The following is a 23,799-nucleotide window of genomic DNA, read 5'->3' on the forward strand; positions in this document are numbered from 1 at the left end:
ATTATTATTACTCTTAATCAATAACAATTTGTTCTTTTTTAATATTCAAACTTGTTACGACCAAACCTCTCACTAATCTCATCTGATTTATTTCATAGTGGTACAATAATATGATTATAGTGTTTAGCATTCTTCTGTTGAAGTGTTTTGTGAAAGAGATTGATTATGCGTAAAAACGGCACCAAGCATATGAATACAACATTGTGTTTGTTTTGTACTAAAAACTCCGAAGATTCTTCCTACAAAGTCATATATTCAAAAACTGTACTGCTCGAAAAAACAACAAAAGCTACCCTGGGACTTGTTAGTGGCATTGTTTTGAGAAAAGATTTGGGATACTGGAAACAAAGAAACGAGGTAAAGATTCTAGTTCAGTCGGTGAGACGATATGATCGACCTCTGAATGCTGTGTTCGAGCTCTCGGGTGGGGCACGTGCACTTGAATAAGCTCCTCCACCTCCTACTGATCCTCCAGCTCCGGCTCCTGATGCTCCTACGCCACCTGCTTGTCGAACACTTGCTACTGGTGCTCCAATTCTCCATCTTGCTACAATTTTGTTACTGTTTGAGAATGTCAAGGAATAACAGCAAAGCAACTACAGATAAGCGAGAGAAGAATATAATCGAGAATTCGAATCAAGGATACACCCATTTTGGGGTTTTCAAGTAGTTTTTTCCAGTGGCAAGAGGGTGGAGGACTGTTAGGAAGTAGTATAGATGTCCAGCTATGATGCCAAGAAGATCTGGCATGATCGGAGAGCCGAAGATAACATCTAGTGCTAGCATTGCCCATGGGAGGTAGAAAGCCTGACAAGAGTAATTACAACTTTCACCATTAACATTATATATACTAAAGAAAGAGTGGGCTGGAATGAGCTGACCAAATAAACACTTGTAATACCTTGAGAGTGACAAGACCGTATAGACTGATGTTGGCATTTGGAAATTCTCGGCTCCAGAGATATAGAAGCATGAACACAAGTGAAACTCCAAGGAACGGTGTCCAGAAAAATGGTATTAATGATAAAACCTGAGAAATTTGAGATAGGTAAGCTGTTTAAACACACACAGATTCACAAGTATATGAATAAAAATCTCCCAAAAGCTTGACTCAACTCGCTTTGAACAAAATTTAACCTAAGAACTTTTGATTATCTCAACTTTAGGAAATCTTAAAGTTATGTACCTGCTATTATCTACTCTGTGGCATACCATAAACATATACTACACTGTGGTAGGTTCTCAAAGAACAAATAACAATGATGAGTGGGAGAAGAGATACAGGGAGAGCAAAACATACCACAAGAGTCAAGGATCCAAAGATCATCATCCACAAAAAGTCAGCAGTCCGCCTTTCAAATGGCCCTTTCTCAAGTTGAACTCCATATCTTGCTCTGCACAATCAGTCCAGAGAGTAAGTTACAATATAAAAAGCAGAAATTTTAGCTTTCTGCATATATAGGGAAACAATAACACTCACATCATTAAAAGACGTATACCGAAATTGATAGAGAAACCACCGAGGAAAAAGAAGTTTGTTATCAGCCTCCATATCTGCAAAACACCAAAACAGATCAAAATTGCACAATGAATTAGAAAGTGTTAGGGATGGACACAGTTTTGTGTGAGTAAGGAAAATCATTAAAAGAACATTCTTTTTACCTGGAACTGCTTAATAACAAGTTCAGGAATCAAAGCAATGAACACCGGAGCAACTATACCAAGCTGATTAGCAACGGTAGTGAAAAGGCACAAGGTTCCATAAGCTTTGGTTATTGGTGGAAGTGAGTTATAGTATCTGAAATCAATATATACACACCACAGAACAAGCACTATGAGAAACAATTTGACAGATACTGTGAAACTTAAGTTACATTACATATATTCAAGAATCAGCTAAAGAAAGCATATAGCTTTGTCCCAAGAAAAATAAAGACTCAATTTTTTTTTGATAATTTCATAAAAAAGCTACGGATTTGTGATACCATCGAGTCTTAGCTTCAAGGCACTATACGAAAGTTAAACTAAATCATAATCCTGGGCACGAACTACCAACTAATCAACTCTCGATCAAGATCGAATCGAAGCGAAGTACTAAATAACAAAAACAAAGCAAACGAGAGAGAGACGGAGATGGAGGAGGGGACTCACTCGCCAGGAGAAGACATGATCGTTCGATTTCGAAGATCCGAGGTTATCTCAGTACGATTCCAGAGAGTTTTATGGATTTGAGTTTTGAGCTTTTCTTCTAAGAACGCCGCATAAACGGAAGCTAGAAGAACGTTCCGGTGAGTTCTAAATTCTAATCATGTGAATTTTATTCATTCACTTGTTAGGCAGTTCGCGTAATTTAGCCAATGATATCACGCCACGTCGTCTTTTAGTGACCAGATTGATAACGTGGCACGTTCTGATTGGCTTGGGCTCGCATAATTTTTAGTTAAGGTTTGTGTATACACTACATACATTTGTTATCGTGTTTTGGTAATGTTGGGGACCGACCCATACCATTTGTTACTAATTTATCCGTATGCATAATTCTAATTAGATAATGTTGTCTAATTAATTAGTATCTAATTAGAGAGATGTGATTTTTTTTTTTCCTTGGGTTGTTGAATTGGGCCAAAAAGGCTTTCCTTGGACCCATTGATTGATAGATAGGTTTTAATTTGTTACAAGCGAAGCGATTAGAGATTTTTTGACTTATCAATAAAAATGCTTTATCTATCTTATTTTATTTTTTTTCTTTCTACAAGTTTCCCATTCTACCAATAATTTTTTGGTTCTATTTACCAAATAAGAATAATGTGAGAGAATAGGAACCCTAACAAATTAACAAGAAACAAGACAATGAAGAGGGAATCTAATCTCAAGGAAGATCAAAATTGGAGAAACATAAGCATTAATTATGTCGTGAGCATGATCTTCGTGAGTATGGTCGGAGAACCAATGATCCGATTTTTAATTATTTAATTTCAGTAATTATTAATATTAATAATAATGTGTTCAGCGTTTTTAAGGTAATTTAAACAAGAGAGACTCAAAAGATTATTAACCTGGATTAGGTAGAGAGCAGGGTCCATGTGCATGTGACGGGTCCCAACCAGATAATCTTGACCCGATTCGATCTCACTCCTTTGTCTCCCTCCCTGACTCATCCTCACGTCATTCCAGACGTTAACCTATACTATATATGTTACTTACTTTGGATGCTTGGAAGTGGAACTACAAGATATTAATAATCATGTATTATTCTTACAATAAAATTGAATTTTCTCATCAACTGTAAACAGTATTATCGTATCTTATCCTTTACAACTGTTTTAATGTAACTTGGTATATTTTAGTATAATTTATGTAAAGAAAAATCAACCTGAATTACTGATGAATTTCAGAAATGATTTTGTTGTTTTTTCTTTGAAAATTTTAAACAAATAGTGCAAGACAAATTCTTTCAAAATCTTTTTTTTTTTTTTTAATTGTTGTATTGTATCAATCATCAAAATTCGAACCGATATAATATAATATATGTTAAAATAAAATGATGAGACAATATCTAAATTATGATCAAGTTGATATGCATTTGTTTGGCACCATATTGCGCAGAGATATGCAGGTATGCCGCTTGGTTCCTTTTGGATCTATATGCAAAAAAAAAAATCAGTTTGATAAAAGAGTAGAGTAAAGTGCTTAGTTGGTTAAAATATGGTTGATAAAAAATGTGACATTGTAGATCATGTGAGTTGTTAGATACGTTACAAGATTTAATTTCATAATCTTATATAACTTGTTAAATATCACTAGTTCGTTGTAATGTTCCCTAGGTAGAGCTTTTTTAAGTGTGTTTCATGCATAGTCACGATAAAACAATTCTTGGACGGCTAATAACCGCTTCTAGATTAGAAACGGTAGTATGAAACGTTTTTTTTATGAATGATTTTAAACACCACGTCATCACAAAACGCGTTCGCGTCCGATTGGTTTCCAAAAGAAATCAATAGTCTCTACAAAGCTAAGTTTTCCTATAACTTGCTATACATTTTCTCTACAATATCGCTGAGAAAATGAATAGATTAGAGGGTCCCTATAGATTGAATGTGTGTGGAAAAGAAAATAAAAGGGGTCTTGGTCCTTTTGAATTGTTTGACCTATCGATGGAGACATTACAATGGAACTTGCCAATGGCAAGAGAGGAACATGCAATTACATTACATTGTGATAGGTAAAATCCCGGGAAAGGGGGGAGGAGAGAAAACGACATTTTTGCCACCAAAAGAAAAAAAAGCGACAGAAAGATGTATTTGGAAAAGCGAACAAATTAAAATCATTTATGAACAAGGAAAAAAAAGAGACCGAGCTTGTTGAATGGCCAAAATGCAAATGGATAATAATGGTGGACCTATCCATGTTTCAGTAATTCGCATGTTTATTGTCGGGAAAGTTGTTTTTTTCTTTATTTCCCCCATTGTTTTTGTTATCTAGATGAGAAAACCTGAATATGCGTGTGTATTACTACTATTAACACTCTCAATGTAATTAAAACAATGCACACATATCTACCTAAAACTCACAATTTATAAGTATGAGATTTAGTATTTTACGTAGAAAAGAGTGATAAGGTTTATTAGTTCAATACATCCCAACCAAAAAGATAAAACATAGTATATAGAAAACCATAGTTCAAAAAGTGATAGCATACCGTATGAATATGTTAATGTTATGTCAAACTATTGAATGGCTGCACCTTCTAAAGAAGATTGCCTACATATCCTTTAGAAGGGATCAAGCCAAACACGTAGTTCTAAACCTTTTAATTTTCTCTCTCTACAAACTCCTAAGTTATACCACAACTTAGCATCTTCTTATATAGAGAAGAGTTTCCTAATCTCAAAGGAAATCTTACATATTTAGATAACTCCTAAATATAACACTTTTCCTAATGTCTTTTGGTATAGCTTATTGCTCAAGCTATCTTCAAGCTTATGCTAACATTCTCCCCCTTAAGCTTGAATTCTTCTTTTGACACATCTTGAACTCCCATAAAATCTCTCATCTTCTTGAACTTGACCCTTTCCAAGTGTGTTCTGCACCATCGCTCTCTTCTCATTTAAGAACACGAGATTATAAAAGACTCACTCTTTTATTCCTTTAGAAAATTTACTCAAAAACTAAAGCTCACACAATCTCTCTTAACCTATGTCACGCCCAACAACGGTTCTCCGAGATTCTCTTAATCTATGTCATAACTCAACATAGATTCTCCCTTTTTTAATGTGTTATATGCCTTGCGATGTGCAAACTTCACTTAATCCCAACTTGAATCACTCAAAACTATTCCATTTCTCGTCTTTACTCCACTTTTGATTTTAAATCCCTAAAATCAATTATGCCCATATTCTTCTATCTCCCATGGGATCTATCATCACCAATTACAGCAAGCTTCTTATACTCTTCTCCTGATCGCCTCGTAATCCGTTTCCCATTTACCAATACCCAAAATCGAGACAGAATCACACTTCCTCTTCAATGTTGCCTTCGAATCAGAATCGGAACCATCGCTTTCGGTTTCCGACTTCGATTTTTTTTTCACCTTGCTTCGCTGTAACTCCACTAGCTTCTCTTGACAGGACTTTGTCGCAGTCTCGGTCATTAATCTATGAGTTTTGTCGTCTTCAATCACAATACTCTCGCGCTCAAACTTAACTTTCTCAAGCTCTTTCACAGTTGCTTCAATCATCTTTTCGGATTTTAAAACGCAAGTATTAAGTTCCTCTCCATGTCTCTTCTTAGTTTCTATATCTCCTCCATCTCAAGTTTACACCTGCAACTTCCTGTTTGTGAATAAATGTTCTTGGATTTAACTGTCTTCTTCACACTCTAAGCATAACTTGACCAACCGTGACTATTAACCAATTCCTTAGAGATGAACCTGAAGCACCCTGAGATACATGTTCACTGTGATGCTCCACCTGAAACTCAACTCTCAACATCAATTGTATCTCTCTGTAGAAACACTCCACCTGGAAATGAATCCAATAAGAACTCCTTGTGCTTCGTAAACATGACTCCACCTCTCCTAGTTAAAGTTGTCCTCACAAACTCTTTGATCCATGCTTTAAAAAAACATCTGAAGACCTACCAAGAACCTTGCTTCACTAGAAGCTAACCAGCTCAGCTTTCAAAACATCAAACTGAACTAACCTTCTTTCTCACTGAGACTGATCTGCTTAAAACCTTTCTTCAAACCTTTAATTATCTGGAATGCTTTTGGACCCTTTTAAACTGTCTGCCATTCTCTTTATCCTGAAAACAAACTCTCAACCAATTCCTCCAAGCCATTAACACACATCCAACCAACTTCTAAGGCGTCCCCTAGTCTTTTGATTAATACGCTTTAACACTGGCCATGGTTGCAAAACCGACTTGAACACCGTTATACTGAATTTGCAGCACCTTTTGATTTTTTTGCTGCGAACAGAGATAAAACTTCAAGATTTGAGCCTTTAGAGATTGGTGACCCGATTCTCATATGCATAACCTAAGCCAACTATGGCTAATGGTCTCCTGATATTGAATCTATCTGAAACCGGTGAAAGCACCTTCACCCTACGCCCAATCTCTAACCAAATTTGTCACCGCAGATCCATAACAACAACAAAAAACCATGTGTTCGTAACTGCCGTCTCAGAACCTTCCTTGATATGAGTCTCATCACCTTCAGCCTCCGGATTAATTCTTTCTCAAACCTTAGTCGCATCTTAGATATTTCAATACCAAAGAAAAAACAAATCTGAAGACCTTTCATTCTTCTTCTCCAGAATTAGTTACTGCAACGTTTCCGGCGAGAATCTGTCCGACTCCAATGACCCTTCTCCAGTGATATTCAACCACTGCTGAACCTCTGGTGACTTCTCTTCACCAAGAAATCAACACACTTCACCAAGAGAAACTCTTTCTCTCTTCAATCATCTTCTTCACGAGAACTTTCTCTGATGGTAGACGTTATCTCCAGCAAGCATATGTCTCTCCAATGACAACTCCATCTTTAACTCCAACAGTCCAACTACAGGTCAAACTTTTGTCTCCATCGCAAAACTCAATTCGTGAATCAACCACCACGAATCTTCTTCACCGACGGTAGCGTTAACAAGTACAGCCTAACTTAGTTCCGAGTTGACATTGCTTTAACAACTTCAGCCGCTTATCTACTCCTGTAAAGAATTTGAATCCTAGTCCCGACGCTTTCTGGTGAGAACTGAGAACAACTGCTCTGAAACGTCACCTCCTCCGACAACAAGAACCTTGATGTGGTTTGGTGAGAAAATGCATCTCCGACAATTGCTCCACCTTCGACTACACCGTCGAACAAAACCGTTTCCAGTATTGGAAACTTTATCTGAGAGTTGAGCTTTTGTCACTCCGAATGTGACTACATCACATAACATCCGGTCGCAACTAAATCACATGACCTCCACACATGATCTCTACCTCGACCTCAACTGACTTTAAACCACATCACCAATTTTCTGTGTGACCGTCGCCGTCATCACTTTGCCATCTTCGTCGGATCAAATTTCCAATCGACTGTGTTGGCTACCTTTGGTACGACATCTTTTCCAAAGAAGGAAACAATGGGCTTTAAGCTTTTAACACAACTTTAGGTCCAGCTGTATTTTCTTCTCTTCAAAAGAAACAGGCCCATTAACAACTTAAGTCCAGTCCCAATCTTTTCTCTCTTCTTCGATGCAGTGGCTTTTTCCCGACGACAAATCGAAGCCACTCCGACCACAAACTCCACCTGTAACGTCTATGTCGCCGTCTTCAACCACCAACGGCCACCGTAACCTTAGGAGCTCGTGTCAATCCCGTCAAAAAACATAACTTCTGTTTTGACTGACTTTGCATCTTACCCTTGTCTCTTTTGGTAGTCCGAAACCACCACCGTCTCTTTGATTCCGGTGAGTGTTCCATCTCCATCGTTTCAAGTAACCTCTCCTCTCTCTCCTTTCTCTGACTCAAAAACAATCACCTTCACCGGCAAGCTTCTCTGCTTAGAGCCCTCATGTTCAACTTCCGATTTCATCGTACAAACCCTCTGTCCGAGAGATTTTCACCACCGCCGTAGACTCTATGAAACCTTGAGAACCATGGCTCTGATTGGGGTATGGATTGGTGAAACCTTGAGAAATTCAACGCTGAGATTGAATCGTGTTGACCGCCGATTGTTTCTCCTCTCCGAGATCTCCAGGTTCGTTACGCTCTGATACCAAATATTGAATGGCTGCACCTTCTAAAGAAGATTGCCTACGTACCCTTTAGAAGGGATCAAGCCAAACACGTAGTTCTAAACCTTTTAATTCTCTCTCTCTACAAACTCCTAAGTTATACCACAACTTAGCATCTTCTTATATAGAGAAGAGTTTCCTAATCTCAAAGGAAATCTTACATATTTAGATAACTTCTAAATATAACACTTTTCCTAATGTCTTTTGGTATAGCTTATTGCTCAAGCTATCTTCAAGCTTATGCCAACACAAACAATACGTTTTACGTGATATGAATAACTCTGGATGCATATGACCGAACATGGTTTTACAAATCCGTGGGTCGAAGGAATCCGACCAGACTCTATAGTCCATATCAAAAGTGATTCTGAATAGACGGGACATAGTGCCTACTGCCTAGTAGGTTGGCCCTAGCGCATATAGCAAGTAAATTGATTGTTCGAGGTTTTGTTTTCATTTGTGAGGAGAGTATTATTACTTACTTAAATGTACTTAATCTTTTATTGACAGCCATAAAGGCATTGAAAATTCACCAGGATGAAAAAAGAAGAAGAAAAACTAGCAGCAACTTGGGCAAATTCTTATTAATATCAATGTATTTGCCAAATGCGAACTATATTAGTCTATATAGCTAGAAGAGAAACTTGATACGTCCTATCACAGACAGTTAAAAATAGGGAGACATATCTATTTCAATATCTTTGCACGTGATCGCGATGTTTCTATTGTTTTTAGTTCTAACATATATATATCCAAGTTAGTGCAGAAAAAATATCGGAAACAAAATATTTTATTTTGGACGGCAATGAAATGATTTTCAATGAAGCATTCCCAATTTATCAATAAGGGTGCTAACTTTTTGCAGTAATACATTCAATAAATAGTCTCTCTCTGTTTTTTTTTTTCCTTTACTTAAAGTATTATCCTATACTTACCTTAGGGAACATTAAGAGAAGTATTGTAAGTGCATTTCATCATCTACAAAATGGGAATGCAACATGTACACTTCATAAGATGCATGGTACATAGATCATAATTATCTGACCAAACCACGAAATAGATGCAAAGTTTTATAAGAAATTCGAATGACCAGAATTTTACTTGAACATGTGTATTATAATAAGATAGCTGTTTGAGATATAGCATAAAATGTATACCTTTACTAAATAAATGTTAAATTTCTTGTCGTTAATTAATGTGTATAGGATTTCATAGCATATTACATGCATGTGGCCGTAATACCAAAAGAACAAAATCACGAATTTTTAATAACCATATCTCCATTATCAAACTCAATTAGTGAAACTTACATTGGTCAAATACAAACATTAATTAACTATTGAACTACCATTAGCTAGTTGGTTGAATTTAGAAACGTCAAATGAATTTTGCAATATGTCAATATAGTGTTCAGGTTTACTAAGTATAAATATAACCATTACCAACATATATAGGCTAAGCATAGAATTATAATTAACACAACCGATTTTTTCTTTTTCTTTTTGGGTTAATGAAAGATGACTTTTCTTTAATCTGCTAACCAATTCATTGCAACTCATTAAAAGAAGCTTCCTAGACAAGATCCTTAAACAAAAAGAAAGTGAAAAAGGTTTTCTATATATTATAAAATAAAAGTCAACTATGTGTATATGTACTATACATGATTTCAATTTATATATGTACGTGAACTTGCTGTTTTAGCATTGATTTTAGTTAAACTTTTCCATTCAGCTAGTGCACAACAATCAATCATATGGTATGAATGAGTCTTGCATGCTATATATAAGTGGAATGATTAGGGGAATAAATACTTCATCCTATTAACAATTTATACGGATTTGATCCAAATAAAACAATTATACGGGTTGAATCTAATAGTGTGACACAAGACAACAACAAGTAACACTAACACAAATCAACATGCTATAAGTCTTGGTTAAAATTATTGGTTGGTATTTAACGATCTAAACACAGTAGTAAATTTAACAATAATAATCACTGGATAACCGATATAGTGAAATTTAACATAGTTGTACCCACACTACTATACTACTAGTCTTAAAAATGAATGTGATGATCGAACAAAGGTTTAATAATAGCGTGACGAAGTTCTACTTATGAGTTGAATGATGAACAAAAAGAATAAACAAGTAAACAATGAGATGCAAATGCGTATAAACTTGTAAACGATGATGAGTGTACACGACTCGATGCATATGTGTCTTCATGTGCACTTTCCCTATCTCTATAATCTACATGTTCTAAAAATTTCAATCTAAAGTCTTTTGCTTTTGCTTGGAGAGTAGTAAGCCAACACATTTCATGGTCGGTCTCTCTTAATCTAATTTTCAAGCAGACCAATTTTGCTAATGTATTTGGAATAGTTATCATCAAGGTATTGTTTAGACAAAAGTAAACTTCTAACCACTGTTGCTTAAGAAAAATGAAAAACTACTAGTGGTATTTATTTATTTATGTATTTATCATAAAAAAAAAAGATTATTTATCATGAGTTAGTAACTCTACTAACGAGTTAACTGATTCTAATAAGTGAAAACGGCACCAACTGCTGCTAGAAAAGTCTGAAAGCGCCGTCAAGAAAGAGAAGGAAGGATCTAGATTCTAGAGAGAAGCGCCGAACAAATCGGGACGGAAGACGACAAAAATAGTAGCCAGCGAAATGCCACGTGGCTACTCCTTCTCTCCCGCCGACGATCCCTGACGCGGCGTTACACGGCGACGGACTAGTTTATAAAATAAATAAGTGGGCCAAATTACCGTAAAGCCACTACCAAACGGATTACAACTCAGTACAGCTGGATTTTGGACCTACTTGAACAGAACCCAATCCAATGCAAACTTCTCTCTTGCTCTGTTTCATTTCTTCCATCCATATATTTTCTTTTTCTTCGTAAATATATTTCCCACAAAGATTGATGTTTGAGGGACTTCACACAAATTAAGAAATAATAATTATTTATAATATTGTTTTTTTATTAAAAGTATTATATATTTATAAACTAATGACTATTGAATTTTTTTAATGATCATTTCTTGAAGTTTATAAAAGTTAAATATTAGTTAATTTAAAATGGTAAAACATCAAACTTTGTGGGACAAAAGAAAATCACATAACATCAATTTTTGTGAGACAGAGGGAATATCATTTATTTAATTATATATATACATATTATCGTTGCGTAATTAATTTTTATTTATACATTTATAATTTTCTAAGTAATAGTATCATATCATCTATGATTGTCTTAATCACAATGGTTAACTAAAATGTAAAGAAATGTTATTCTTTGCTAAATTCAAAAAACAAAGTCTGAGTAATAAATATAATTAAATTTGTTTTTAAACCAAAAAAAAAAATATGGAAGAGAGATTCATGTATCATGTTACATTTGTGCTTCAACAAGAAAAATAAAAACTTAAAAAAGAAAGAAAATAACCAAAATAATTACAAAAAATGCTTTAACAAAAAAAAATAATTATAAAAAATGACGAATTGTTTTATTGTGCCGCCGATTTTCCCGGGATTAAAATAAAAATCATAAAAATACGACCAATCAGAAAAATAATAATCGAAAAACATACTAAAATATACTACTAAATTAAATTTTATCGTTACGAGAGAACAACTGGGCCCCACTAACTCTCTCATGTTGTTGCTCCTACAAAAACAAGAGAACCCATCAATGAAGACGACCGACGTGAAACAACGACGACCTCTGCTCTCCTCTGCCTCTGCTCCTCATGAAACTCTTTCTTTCTTCTTCTTCTTCTTCTCTCTCAATCCAATAAAATCTCAAAATCGAACAAACCACTCAACTCAAAAAAGGATGGATCCATGTCCATTTGTACGGCTCACAATAGATTCACTCGCGCTAAGACTACCGGAGACAGCAACAAACAAGCAAATCGGCGGCGAAGTACATCCTTCTTCTACTCCATGTTACTGTAAGCTCCGGATCAAACACTTCCCTTCTCAGAAAACGCTTCTCCCTCTATCTTCCTTCTCCGACGCTTCTTCTCCCCCTGAATCCTCCACTTCAGCTCCAGGGTTTCACCTCGACGCCGACGCGATCCGACGAGTCTCCGGCAAAAAGATCTCTCTCCGTGTCTCCGTCTACGCCGGACGCACGGGACACACTTGCGGCGTCGCTTCCGGTAAGCTTTTAGGTAGAGTCGAGGTAGCGGTTGATCTCGCTGCGGCGTTGAGTAGAACCGTCGCGTTTCATAGCGGCTGGAAAAAGCTTGGCGGAGATGGAGGTGGTGATAAACCGTCGGCTCGGTTACATCTATTGGTTCGTGCTGAACCGGATCCTCGGTTTGTTTTTCAATTCGGTGGTGAACCGGAATGTAGCCCTGTGGTTTACCAGATTCAAGATAATCTCAAACAGCCTGTCTTTAGCTGCAAATTCAGCTCCGACCGTAACGGACGATCTCGGTAATTAAAGAATCTCTAAACCACTTGTCTCATTTGATTTACAATTAGTGTGTTGATCGGTTCTGTTTTTTTGGTTTAGGTCACTACCATCAGGATTCACATACAGTAGCAGAGGATGGATCACAAGAACACTATCAGGTGATCAATGGGAGAAGAAACAAGCGAGAGAACGTAAAGGTTGGATGATAACGATCCATGATCTATCGGGATCACCTGTAGCAGCAGCTTCAATGATCACTCCTTTCGTGGCATCTCCAGGGTCAGACCGAGTCTCTAGGTCAAACCCTGGTGCGTGGCTAATCCTTAGACCTCACGGAACTTGTGTCAGTAGTTGGAAACCGTGGGGACGTCTTGAGGCTTGGCGTGAGAGAGGAGCTATTGATGGATTGGGTTACAAGTTCGAGCTCGTGAGGGATAATAGTACTAGCACCGGCATTCCCATTGCAGAAGGTAACAAATTTATACTATAAGCTATCATTAAAATACTATATAATGTGGGTCAAATCCACATTACTAACCGACCAAATGATTTAGTATGGTAATGCGAATAATACATTTCAAGCTAACTGAAAAATACCAAAGATATCCTCAAGATGTCGGAAATATTACATGATTTGCTAACACAAATAAAACACTTAAAACAGTCATTATAATGAATCTGATTAATAGGGACAATGAGCACAAAACAAGGAGGAAAGTTCAGTATTGATAGGAGAGTCTCAGGCCAAGGGGAGTCGCCGGCAATATCATCCCCCGTGAAAGGGTTCGTGATGGGTTCGAGCGTCGAAGGAGAAGGGAAAGTGAGCAAACCGGTGGTCCACGTAGGAGCACAGCACGTGACATGCATGGCCGACGCAGCTCTCTTCGTCGCTCTCTCCGCCGCTGTTGATCTTAGCGTTGACGCGTGTCAGCTCTTCTCTCGTAAGCTCCGTAAAGAGCTCTGTCACGACGACCAAAGCTCCCTCACGTGAAAATATTATTATATCTTTCAGTCGAGACGACCACGTACGTACATTTTGACTGACTTAACAAAAGGCCGATCCGTGAACCATGATTTCGGTTTTTCATTTTTTTTTTCGAGGATCAGTTTGATGTGAAAATTCGACAAAGCTGTACAGACAACAATGGATCTTTGTGTTGTGTGTAACTTTGTATCATATTTATTTTTTTTTTTTTTTAATTTTCTTCCGTTTCTCTCCATATGTGTCTTGATTACTTTCATTATTTCATATCTTCATTATTTTCATTCTTTTAATACATTGTGAGTCAAAAATGTACTCCATTTTACTTGCTTCTGAAATGCTACGGACTTCATTGGAGTTATTTTATTAATTATAAATTTTAAATGATTATGCTTTTATATCTAAATCATAATAATTTCCTTAATCTAGGAGTAACTTATTTTGTAGTTTTTCTCCATCCTTTTCTTATGAAGAACATCTTCTACTTCAAGAAAATGCAGAAAGATTATATGAATGTAGTGGATAACTAGAGGAGGGTATATTGAATTCTCAATAATAAAGCATAGTTTGTAAAAATACTTATATAAAAGTCCTAAGAAATAGTATAGCAGCCAATTTGGTTATATAGATAAATAATATTCTCACAAGAACTGGACTTGGCATTTGGGAAGAGAAAGAAGGTCGTTGGTAATTTGCAGTCTCTTGTCGATATCATCTATTGCAGCATCAATTTCCACTTTGATCACTTGAAGACAATTCATCTGGGACAAGAAACGGTTCAGTTGTCTCAATTCATTACGACCTCCTTTGTAGCCATAAATCTCTAACACCTTCACTACATTCTCATTGACGGAGACACCTTCATAGCGGATAGAGTACAAGCCCTGGAGAACAACCATATATACAATTATAAGGCAGCTAGCATACTAAACGTGCAAGTAACAAAAACAAACAAGTGAAAATGTACCTTGAGGACAAGAGTTTCAAGAATTGGTGCCTTATCCATCACAACTGTTAGCATTTTCCAACGTGGTTGTCGTTTCGATCTTGTCTCGAAAGATAGTTTAACAAGGTTTTCAAACCGTGGAAAACTCAAGCCGCAACCATCTTGATCTTCTTCCCAATAATCATAGAGTCTATTATACATAAGCTGCAACAGTACAATACTAGTGGTCATGGACATGGTTTTGAGAGGGAAAGGAAATGTGAGAAATTTCAGACCTTAACAGTGTTTGAAGAGAGGTGAAGGATCTCAACGTTAGTCATGCATTCAATTGCTCTCGTTATATTATTCATACGGAAAGTTCTCGCCCGTCCCCGCCATGGTATATCAAGATCGAGGCGGGCTTCCACAAGGGAATCCAAGAAATTGGCCGATTCGATACCATATGTAGAGTAATCAGAGTAGTCGAGGTAGACAAGATTGGGCGTGTCAAATACCATTTGTTGGCATAGTTGGAATCTTATGTGAACTGTGAGTCTTTGAAGGTTTTGATGGGATATGATTTCGGATGGGTATGGAGCTTCTTTGTGGTCAATTGAAACGTGATTCAGGAAAAATTCCTCAAGTAATGGGCAACCTTCAAGCATCACCTCGGAAAAAGAGGTGGAATAGGAATAGCCTTCCTCTTCCTCTACGTAGTAAACTGTATCAAGGGAGAGACTCTTGAGCAATGGAAGGAACACTTTTGGAGGATCAATTCCAACAAAAAGCAATGTTCCTAATGTCAGCTTAACGAGAGTCTTGTTTGTGAATACATCTGAGGGAAGAGGACGTGGTGGCCTCCCCAACCAAGTGGTCTTTATGTGAAGATCGAGCTCCGATACGCCTCGTTCCAAGACATTTGATATCCATCTATTGGTTTGATCCATGTGGTGAAGATCATCCTCTCGATGTTTTAGTGAGAATTTGTTTATGGGTTTGTTACTACAAGACAATGTTTTGTCAACGAAAGCTCTGAAGCTCTGCTCAGTCTCGTTTCGTCTTCTTGATCTCTGTTGTTTACCTAGCTTGGGATTCAAGAAATATGAGTCGTCAAAGTCGAGATGGTGTTGCGACGCAAAGAGATGATTCGTCAGTGAGAAGAGAGTTCTCCATCTTTTAGACAGAATTGAAGTGGAAGCAGCTTGTTTCGTTGGCAGATAGGACAAGATCTGAGCAAGTATCTCGTCTGGAAGAGAGCTGATTGCATCTTCACACTCATATTCTAACATTTTCGTCGCCACTAAATCCTACGAGTAAGTTCAATATTAGAAGATTTAATGCAAAATTGACATATATTTCTCCGCATCAGAGAATGATATTGAACCTATTAGAAGAGAGAAAAAGACGGAACCTTTGGAGATTGATTCAATGATGAACGACGAGAACTAGAGCAAAAGGAGAGGAGCCTTAACTTTTTCTGCCGCATGATTGACGAGGCAATTAACAATTTGGGCTTCTCTGAATTCTCATATATATTTATTTATTATAAAAAAAAAAGTAAAAATTGGTGAGAAAAATTTAATACTCCCTCCGTTTCATAATATAGGATGTTTAGAGAAATATTTTTGTTTCATAATATAGGATCTTTCCAACTTTCTATTTAACTTTTAGATTAAATTTATATTTTATATTATGCAGACTTGTTTATGATTGGTTAAACTTTTTAAAAGTAACTATGTCTTAATATGTGTGTTTTCACTAAAATATCATATATTTTGGAACGGAGGGAGTAGATCTCTAGCTAATATAATATTAACATTTTGTGTTTAAAATTTTCAGTTTTTATTTACATTGGTGAGACACTTGGTGTATTACATTTGGAATTTTAAATATTTTGACCAAAAATGATGCGTCAATGTAGAGTTGTCAATATGAACCAAATATTTTGACCAAAAATGATTCTCCATCTTTTGGAAAGGGTTGTTGTTGAAGCAGCTCGTTTTGTTGGACGATATGACTAAGTTCTGAGCAAGTGTCTCGTCTGGAAGAGAGTTGATTTCATCTCCGGATCGAGATGCCAATTTTTTCATCGCTATGAACCCCCTAGAGACGATGAACTCAGAAAAAGGGGAGTCCTAACCATAGGATAAGAGGTACATATATAATTTGTGCTTTTCTGATTATTTATTTTTATTTTTATAGCAAGATATATAGTGTTTTTGTCAACTACAGTATTTAACTTTTCGATGATGAGAATATTAATAAATTATTTACCAATATATTGGACTGATTGTAAAATACTTCTATACACTGATTATTTAGGGATATTTATTTTTATATATTTGTCTATTATTAGTTAATGATTTTTTCAAAAGTCAAAAGCTATTTTTTCGGTTAACCAATAAACGAATATCCCAATTTATTGTTCAATTTTAAATTAGTTAATGCTTTTAGCAATAGTCAAAACTCAAAAACCTTTTTTTTTTTTTTTTTTTATCAAAACCTTTTTAAAAATTTATTAAAACCTTTTTTATATATTAAATGATACTCCTATAAAGTAAAAAGGAGAACCATCCAATCTGGCCATATATATATATACTTTGGGCACACATTAAGAATCATTACTACCCAGTTAAAAACACTAAACGTAACAAAGAAAAAAGCTTTAATTGGAAACATTTGTTTTGTGATATTGATCATGGCAAAGTTATCATGTTCGTATTTCCTTGTACTCATGCTTGTGTTCTCAGGTACAATTTCTTATGTTACCATTTCCAAAGATCTGAAAAAAATGTTAATTATATAATAAATATATATAGTTTGTGATCATAACATGATGTGTAACTAATTTTGTAGCATCTTTAATGGTTGAAAGAGCTGAGGGGAAGCGATGTCATTTGACGATTGACAAAGAAACTCCATGTAATATTGTCGATTGCCGTTTAAGCTGCTATAGTGGCTACAATGGAGTTGGAAAGTGTTTTGACGATCGTCAAGTAAAAGGACCTTCTAATTGTGGTTGTCTCTACAATTGTTAGAGCTACAGTTTTATAAAAAGCTGTGCCTGTCGTCATATAATAAATATTCGATTTCCTTAATCGATATGAATAAAAACTAGGTCTCTATCAAGAGACAGATGTTTGGCCTGCTTTGGTTACTGAATAATACTAGTTATTTCATAATTTTTAGATCTTCTTTCTTAGATTTTTTATTTATTTATTATCTTATTCCTCGAATAAACAATATCTGTATCGACATAGCCTTGCAAAAGATGCTCGAGTACGAGATTATTTTTTTTTTCGATGTAAGTTTGTTGGTTCCGAAATAGCTGTGTTTTCAGATCAGTTTTTCGAACAAATTTAATACTTTACGGTGATTTTGATGTCAAAGAAAAAAAAAAACTAGGTCTCCATCATTCTTCAGTCACTTTATTGTTATTCTAGTTTTCACCATGAATATGATATATTTTCTTTTAAAAACTACTTAACTCACAATGAAGACGATCTATTTTCCCACGAGTATTGAAGATGAACACAATACGATCATAGTTTGAAAGTAAACTACGACTTTGCAAATCAGACTAAATTAAAGATAATTAAGTTGGTATAGGGGGTATGGTTTTCACATTCTACACCAAAATACTCGTTCCTAGGTTGGCTTTCTGTTCACAACCGATTGTCAACAGGGGATAGAATGACGAGTTGGAACGCTGCAGTGGATCCATCGTGTGTCTTCTGTCAAGCACCAATAGAATGCCGCAACCACCTGTTCTTCTTATGCCCATTCTCTGCAACAATTTGGTCGGGTTTGGTTGGGAGACTTCTCTCTCGAAAATCCTCCACCATATGGGATGATCTTCTTAAACTCCTCACAGATAAGTCCATTGGAAATGATGCTATGTTCCTGCTGCGGTATGCCTTTCAACTAACAGTTTATTCTCTCTGGAGAGAACGCAATAGTCGCCCCCATGGTGCAGCACCGACTCCTCCAGCACAAATGGTTCACGAGCTGGATAAGGTGGTACGCAACCGCTTAACCTCTATTCGTGAACAAGATAGAGACTCCATGACAGCATGACAGCATGACAGCATGGTTTGCATCAAGATAGTTTAGAAAACTTAGAACTTTATACAAAACCTCTTAAACTCTTTTAACAACACGTTGCACTGATGTAACAAAGTATTTTTTTGAATAAATTTTACATTTTATTCAAAAAAGAAAAAGATAATTAAGTTGTTAAAAAATAAATAAATAAATAAATAGAGGATCTACCAAGATACTTTAGTCTAATCTCCTATATATTAATAGAGAAATATTCTCAAGAAAATGTTGATGTGTCGTCGCTAGAGAGTTCGAAACACCAATGAATTTATTGCCCTCACATTATTGCTATTGAATGATTAAGGAATATTTTTTTACAATTAATTAAAAAATCTAACATTTCAATTAAAATTTATTTTAATCATTATTATAACATAATTAATCATTAAAATATAAAATCATTAGATCTAAAACATTTTCAAAACCGGAACTTATTCACCTATTAAAAAATTGATTATTATTCATATATTTAAAGTTTCCAAAATAAAATTATCACAATAATCATTATTATAGGGGAATTGACTTATTTAATACCATTGATATAATATTTCATTGGTGAAACATATTCTTACACAAAATAAAAGATCTTTCATAGATTGAAGAAAGAGCGGGGTTATACATATATTTAGTTGATACATAATAGTTTGATCTAAACATATTTTCACGGGTTATACATATATTTTTTATACACAAACAAATTTTAGATCTTAGAAAATAATTTTATACATAACTCTAATTTTATCTGTATATATTTATCCTGCACATAATGCGGGTTATTACCTAGTCCTACTATATTAATTGAGAAGTACAAATATGAAACTAACCTTATAATGTGTAAAAAATTACATTCAATTGCCATTAGACTAAATTAATTAAGCTTAATTAACTAATTTAAATAAATATAATTAAATAAAAAATAAAAAATACTCACATATCAAATATTAAAAAATCTAAAAAAAATTAAAAAATATTTTCTCTCTCTAATAAATTACGAACGAAATTACTAATTATTTTTTAAAAAAAAATATATACACCAATCAGAATTTTAAAAACTAAGATTTTATATCCAAGTATACAATACAATTATTTTTAATAACTAAATTCGAAGATTTTGTTAAGATTTCAAATTCTCCTATCATCTTTATTTTATTTTATTTACAAATTGTTTAGAAGTTTCATATAATACTTATAATTAATAAAATGCATATTTTTCTGCATATGTTGTGATTTGAATTTTTTAAAACAAAGATATATTACTCAATGTATGAAAATGTATGTTTTAATTTCCACATTGGCGGGTTGGTAAAACTAAATTTATATAGATGATAAATTAATAATTTTTATTTACTCACAATTATAATATTAAAATTACTATTTTATATTTCATAAAATATGATGCAAGTATAACAAATAAACAATATAAAACTGTAATAATACGTCAAAAATTAAATACTATAATATTCTAAAATAATTAGTATTCAAATAGACTAATAGATTTACATAACAATTAAAAATAAATATTATCTCAAACAAAATAATTTTTTTAAAAATAATAATTTTTATTATTATATTATAATTTTTTTTAAAATGTTGACCCGTGTTTTAAGCACGGGATATATCCTAGTTATTGATTAAAATCAATCTATTTGTAGTCAACTTTTTTAGTGGGAGATTAGTTTTGATGGCCTACGCCGATTATAGTTCTATAGAATTTAAGATATGCGTGTTTACTGTAATTATTAGGATACGAGTCACACAACTATTATAAATCAAAGATATCTATACTATTAATCGGGGATTACAAAAGCAGAAAAAAAAACTTTGGCAAAAATTCTATATGTTACCCTACGCAAGAAAAAAGGAAGAAGAGAAAAAAAAAAGATTTTAAAGGCAGATAGGTAATCTGAAGTGTAAAAGGACGCGGACCCAACTGTTTGCCTACTAGTCTATTCGGATCCTGTACATATTGCAAGTGTATCCAAACAGCTTCTACATCAACCTGTGTGTAAAAAATACAACGAAATATAAGGGATAGTATATTAAAGATATTAACTACCTACTTAATTCATCCTCAACAACCTTATTTCGGATCGTGTAGTAAGGATATTAAATATGTACCATATCAACTCTCTTCGACATTTAAATCCCAAAATAACCAGAAATTTGGAAAATACTGTTTACATGATGAACTAATCAATCTATCAATGATTACAATATAATCCCATATAAAGAATATAAATAACCCGAAACTTACTCCTTTCCAAAACTAACAAAATCATTCTCTATAATCTCCATAATCTCCAATTCACCATTTAAAACGTTTTAAAAAGATTGCAATGATATCCCTAAACATCCTCTATAATACTATATCAAACCAAAATAAAATCATTTTCTTTTCAAAGCAAACAAAATCTTACCAAAACGGGAAAACATCAACTGAAAATCAAAAATATAGATTACATAGAATATTCTAGGATGTTTCAATTAACAACTAAGAAGATTGTGTGATTTCTATCATCGCAACAAATCACTTCCATTACTACTATAAAAACCATCCAAAACGTCATACACAACCAAACACATCAAACCTAAAATAACAACTCTGAAAGTTTACCTTGACAGTATAGATGGCCGCCAATGATGGAATCACTCTTCTGTCCGATATTAAGCCCTTCAAAACAGCATGGAAGATCAAAGTTAAAACTGTCCACACGTCGAAGAAATTTACAACTTACACTCGAGAGACAATTGAGATGATATTGGCCGATACTGCGGTAAGTTTAACTATCTTCCTCTATCATAGAATGAACTCTTAAGGTTTTGACTCTGACATTAATAGTGAAACTTTTGTCTGCTAGGGTTCTCTGATTCATGCCACTAGATATCAGCTCCATTCTTAAAGTAAGTTTGCAAGATATACCTGAGTTTACAAGAATTTTACAAGCATATCATGGAAGATATCCAAAAGTGAGGAAACTGCAAAACCAACAACTCGACACATTCATTCAACGGTTCCCCGGCGGGGTAAAGTGGTAAGGATCCTTTTTTACTCTTTATGTAAGACATTTTAAATCATGTTTATATGTTTATAATAAATCTCTTTTTTAATTTTAGAATAATAGATCTCATTGAAATTGTTGAAAACTTTGTTTCACTTCTTAAATGCGAAGATTTTTATAACCGGCTGGTACATCCAAATCAAGCTTCTCCATTTCGAGAAGCCATCTATGCAAAATTTAGAGAGAGCAGAAACGATTTGAAAACATAATTGTAAGTATCAAACGTTTAAACTAATACTCATATCTTAGTTTATACTTAGCAAAATTCTTATTCTTGTTTGTGTGATTGGTTTGTAGGCTGAAAAAACTATGATTCAGTGAAAACAACATGCAAACAGTTTTGAGAGATCTCATGGAGATTGGAAAGTTCTCGAGAACTTTATGCAAGTGAATATATGAAGGCAGCACCAAATGCTTACAAGATGAGCTTCCTGAACATGACTTCTATAAACCGATGTCCATTTATTGATCTATATCGAAAAAAGAATGCACTCAATCAATCTCTCATGAGAAGACTAAAGATGAAAAGACTATCGAGTGGAGACCATACCATTTTAAAAACTCCCTTACGTGTGTATTTTATATTCTAACACAATCAAATATGATATCTTTATTGGTTTATCTTCCTGTTTTTATATTATCATTTACATTATCAGAAAATAAGCAACTCTTATGTTTAATAAAACTGTTTTCCTTTCCAGCTAAGCTATGATTATGTTTCTAAAGGAACAAAGCTAAGTTATGGTTCTCCGCATAATGAAGAATTCTTGGAGATGGTTATATACCTTATATATTTCATATATTGTATTACTATTTTGGCATTTAAATAATTTACTACTTACCTAAATTATTTCTCAAATTTTTGAGAAAAATTCAATCCCTTGGATGTAGTTATATCCAAGTGTTTACTTCTCGAATCTGCAAAATGCAAAAGTATAGTAGCAATAATTATTGTTGTAAAGACGAAGCTTAAGAGTGAGTTTTTTTTTAGGTAATTCACATTAAAAAAAAAAAATCAAACAACTATATGTCATACCAAGTTCATCACACGAAATAGAAATTTCAGTCCTTTTAATAGAGAGAGAAAATAATAGCCATTTAATTAGTGTCTGTTTCTGCTTTCACCATCTGGTTAACCATTCATTGCATTGGCGATTGCACCAGCGGCGCCTCTTCAGACAGTTTCATCTTCGTAGCTTCTGAGAAGCATTATTACCAACGTTGTAATCCCACCTTAACTTGATTTGCTTCTACTTATCGAATCAAAAGAAAAATAGGGGAACAGTGAGAACTTATAGCAACAAAACATCTCAAGAGATGATCATATATATGTATGTGAGTGAGCAAAAAAGTTAACTTTGGCTGCAAGATTCACCAAACATTCGGATAGAAAGTTCTAAGAACCACAAAGGCAGTTTTATACACACTGACTTAAAACATTTTAGAAGAAACTCCTATTACCTTGCTCACATAGTGTAGCAAACGGTGCCTTCTGTCCGTTCAAAGATTCTCTTTAATTTGCTTGGAAACGTTTGGTCCCTCTGTCCAAAGCATCGTCTCATCTAGAAGAATAAGACTCAACTGTGAGCTACCAAATTTATGAAACTCAAGGTCGAACCAAAATCATTACGAAGATACATTTGTTATCAAGTGCAAGAAGCAGGTCATTAGGTGGTTGTAAAAATGTGACCTCTTCTTCAAGTTTCTTTTTTTTCTGAATAGCCTCATCCAGTATACATTTCAAAAAAATTCAGCCCATCAGCCCAAATATTATTATTTCGGTCAATATACTTCAACAATCATATACTGGATGGAATCTAATAAATCAATAAACAGAAATCGAAATCTATAATATTAAATCGTCTCAGATCAATTAACTAGAATTTGAAGCATCGAAATAAAATTTGAAAAAGAAACTGAAAATTGATTCTAAAACTTGATCCAAACATGAAAAAGTAACACATGTATGTAAACAGAGATAACTTGAAGAATCTTACCCAAGATCTATTGA

The 23,799-nt window shown here is 34.4% G+C and overlaps 5 protein-coding genes across 5 annotated transcripts; 3 read left to right on the top strand and 2 right to left on the bottom strand.

The window, feature by feature from the left end:
* Positions 1-190: 190 nt before the first annotated feature.
* Positions 191-2,536, bottom strand: LOC104730402 (derlin-1). The gene is made up of 7 exons (XM_010449564.3): positions 2,152-2,536; positions 1,663-1,798; positions 1,481-1,554; positions 1,301-1,394; positions 902-1,030; positions 647-807; positions 191-561 (listed from the first exon to the last, which is right to left on the bottom strand). Exons 1-7 carry the CDS (start codon positions 2,166-2,168, stop codon positions 372-374), a joined length of 801 nt encoding a protein of 266 aa, XP_010447866.1. The 5' UTR covers positions 2,169-2,536; the 3' UTR covers positions 191-371.
* A 9,444-nt stretch (positions 2,537-11,980) lies between these two features.
* LOC104730404 (uncharacterized) lies at positions 11,981-14,064 on the top strand. Its single transcript, XM_010449565.3, has 3 exons — positions 11,981-12,741; positions 12,821-13,191; positions 13,411-14,064. The coding sequence occupies exons 1-3, from the start codon at positions 11,990-11,992 to the stop codon at positions 13,710-13,712; spliced, it is 1,425 nt and encodes a 474-aa protein (XP_010447867.1). The 5' UTR covers positions 11,981-11,989; the 3' UTR covers positions 13,713-14,064.
* A 158-nt stretch (positions 14,065-14,222) lies between these two features.
* Positions 14,223-15,922, bottom strand: LOC104733234 (putative F-box/LRR-repeat protein At5g25860). Its single transcript, XM_010452830.2, has 3 exons — positions 14,925-15,922; positions 14,671-14,853; positions 14,223-14,587 (listed from the first exon to the last, which is right to left on the bottom strand). Exons 1-3 carry the CDS (start codon positions 15,915-15,917, stop codon positions 14,345-14,347), a joined length of 1,419 nt encoding a protein of 472 aa, XP_010451132.1. The 5' UTR covers positions 15,918-15,922; the 3' UTR covers positions 14,223-14,344.
* Positions 15,923-17,219: 1,297 nt separating this feature from the next.
* On the top strand, positions 17,220-17,810 carry LOC104730405 (defensin-like protein 159). The gene is made up of 2 exons (XM_010449566.3): positions 17,220-17,378; positions 17,485-17,810. Exons 1-2 carry the CDS (start codon positions 17,327-17,329, stop codon positions 17,664-17,666), a joined length of 234 nt encoding a protein of 77 aa, XP_010447868.1. The 5' UTR covers positions 17,220-17,326; the 3' UTR covers positions 17,667-17,810.
* Positions 17,811-18,321: 511 nt separating this feature from the next.
* On the top strand, positions 18,322-18,705 carry LOC147930200 (uncharacterized). Its single transcript, XM_087478861.1, has one exon. The coding sequence runs from the start codon at positions 18,322-18,324 to the stop codon at positions 18,703-18,705; it is 384 nt and encodes a 127-aa protein (XP_087334987.1).
* The last annotated feature ends 5,094 nt before the right edge of the window (positions 18,706-23,799 follow it).

Source organism: Camelina sativa, chromosome 12 (assembly GCF_030686135.1).
Source record: "Camelina sativa cultivar CO46 ecotype springtype chromosome 12, ASM3068613v1".
NCBI classification, from domain to species: Eukaryota; Viridiplantae; Streptophyta; class Magnoliopsida; order Brassicales; family Brassicaceae; genus Camelina; species Camelina sativa.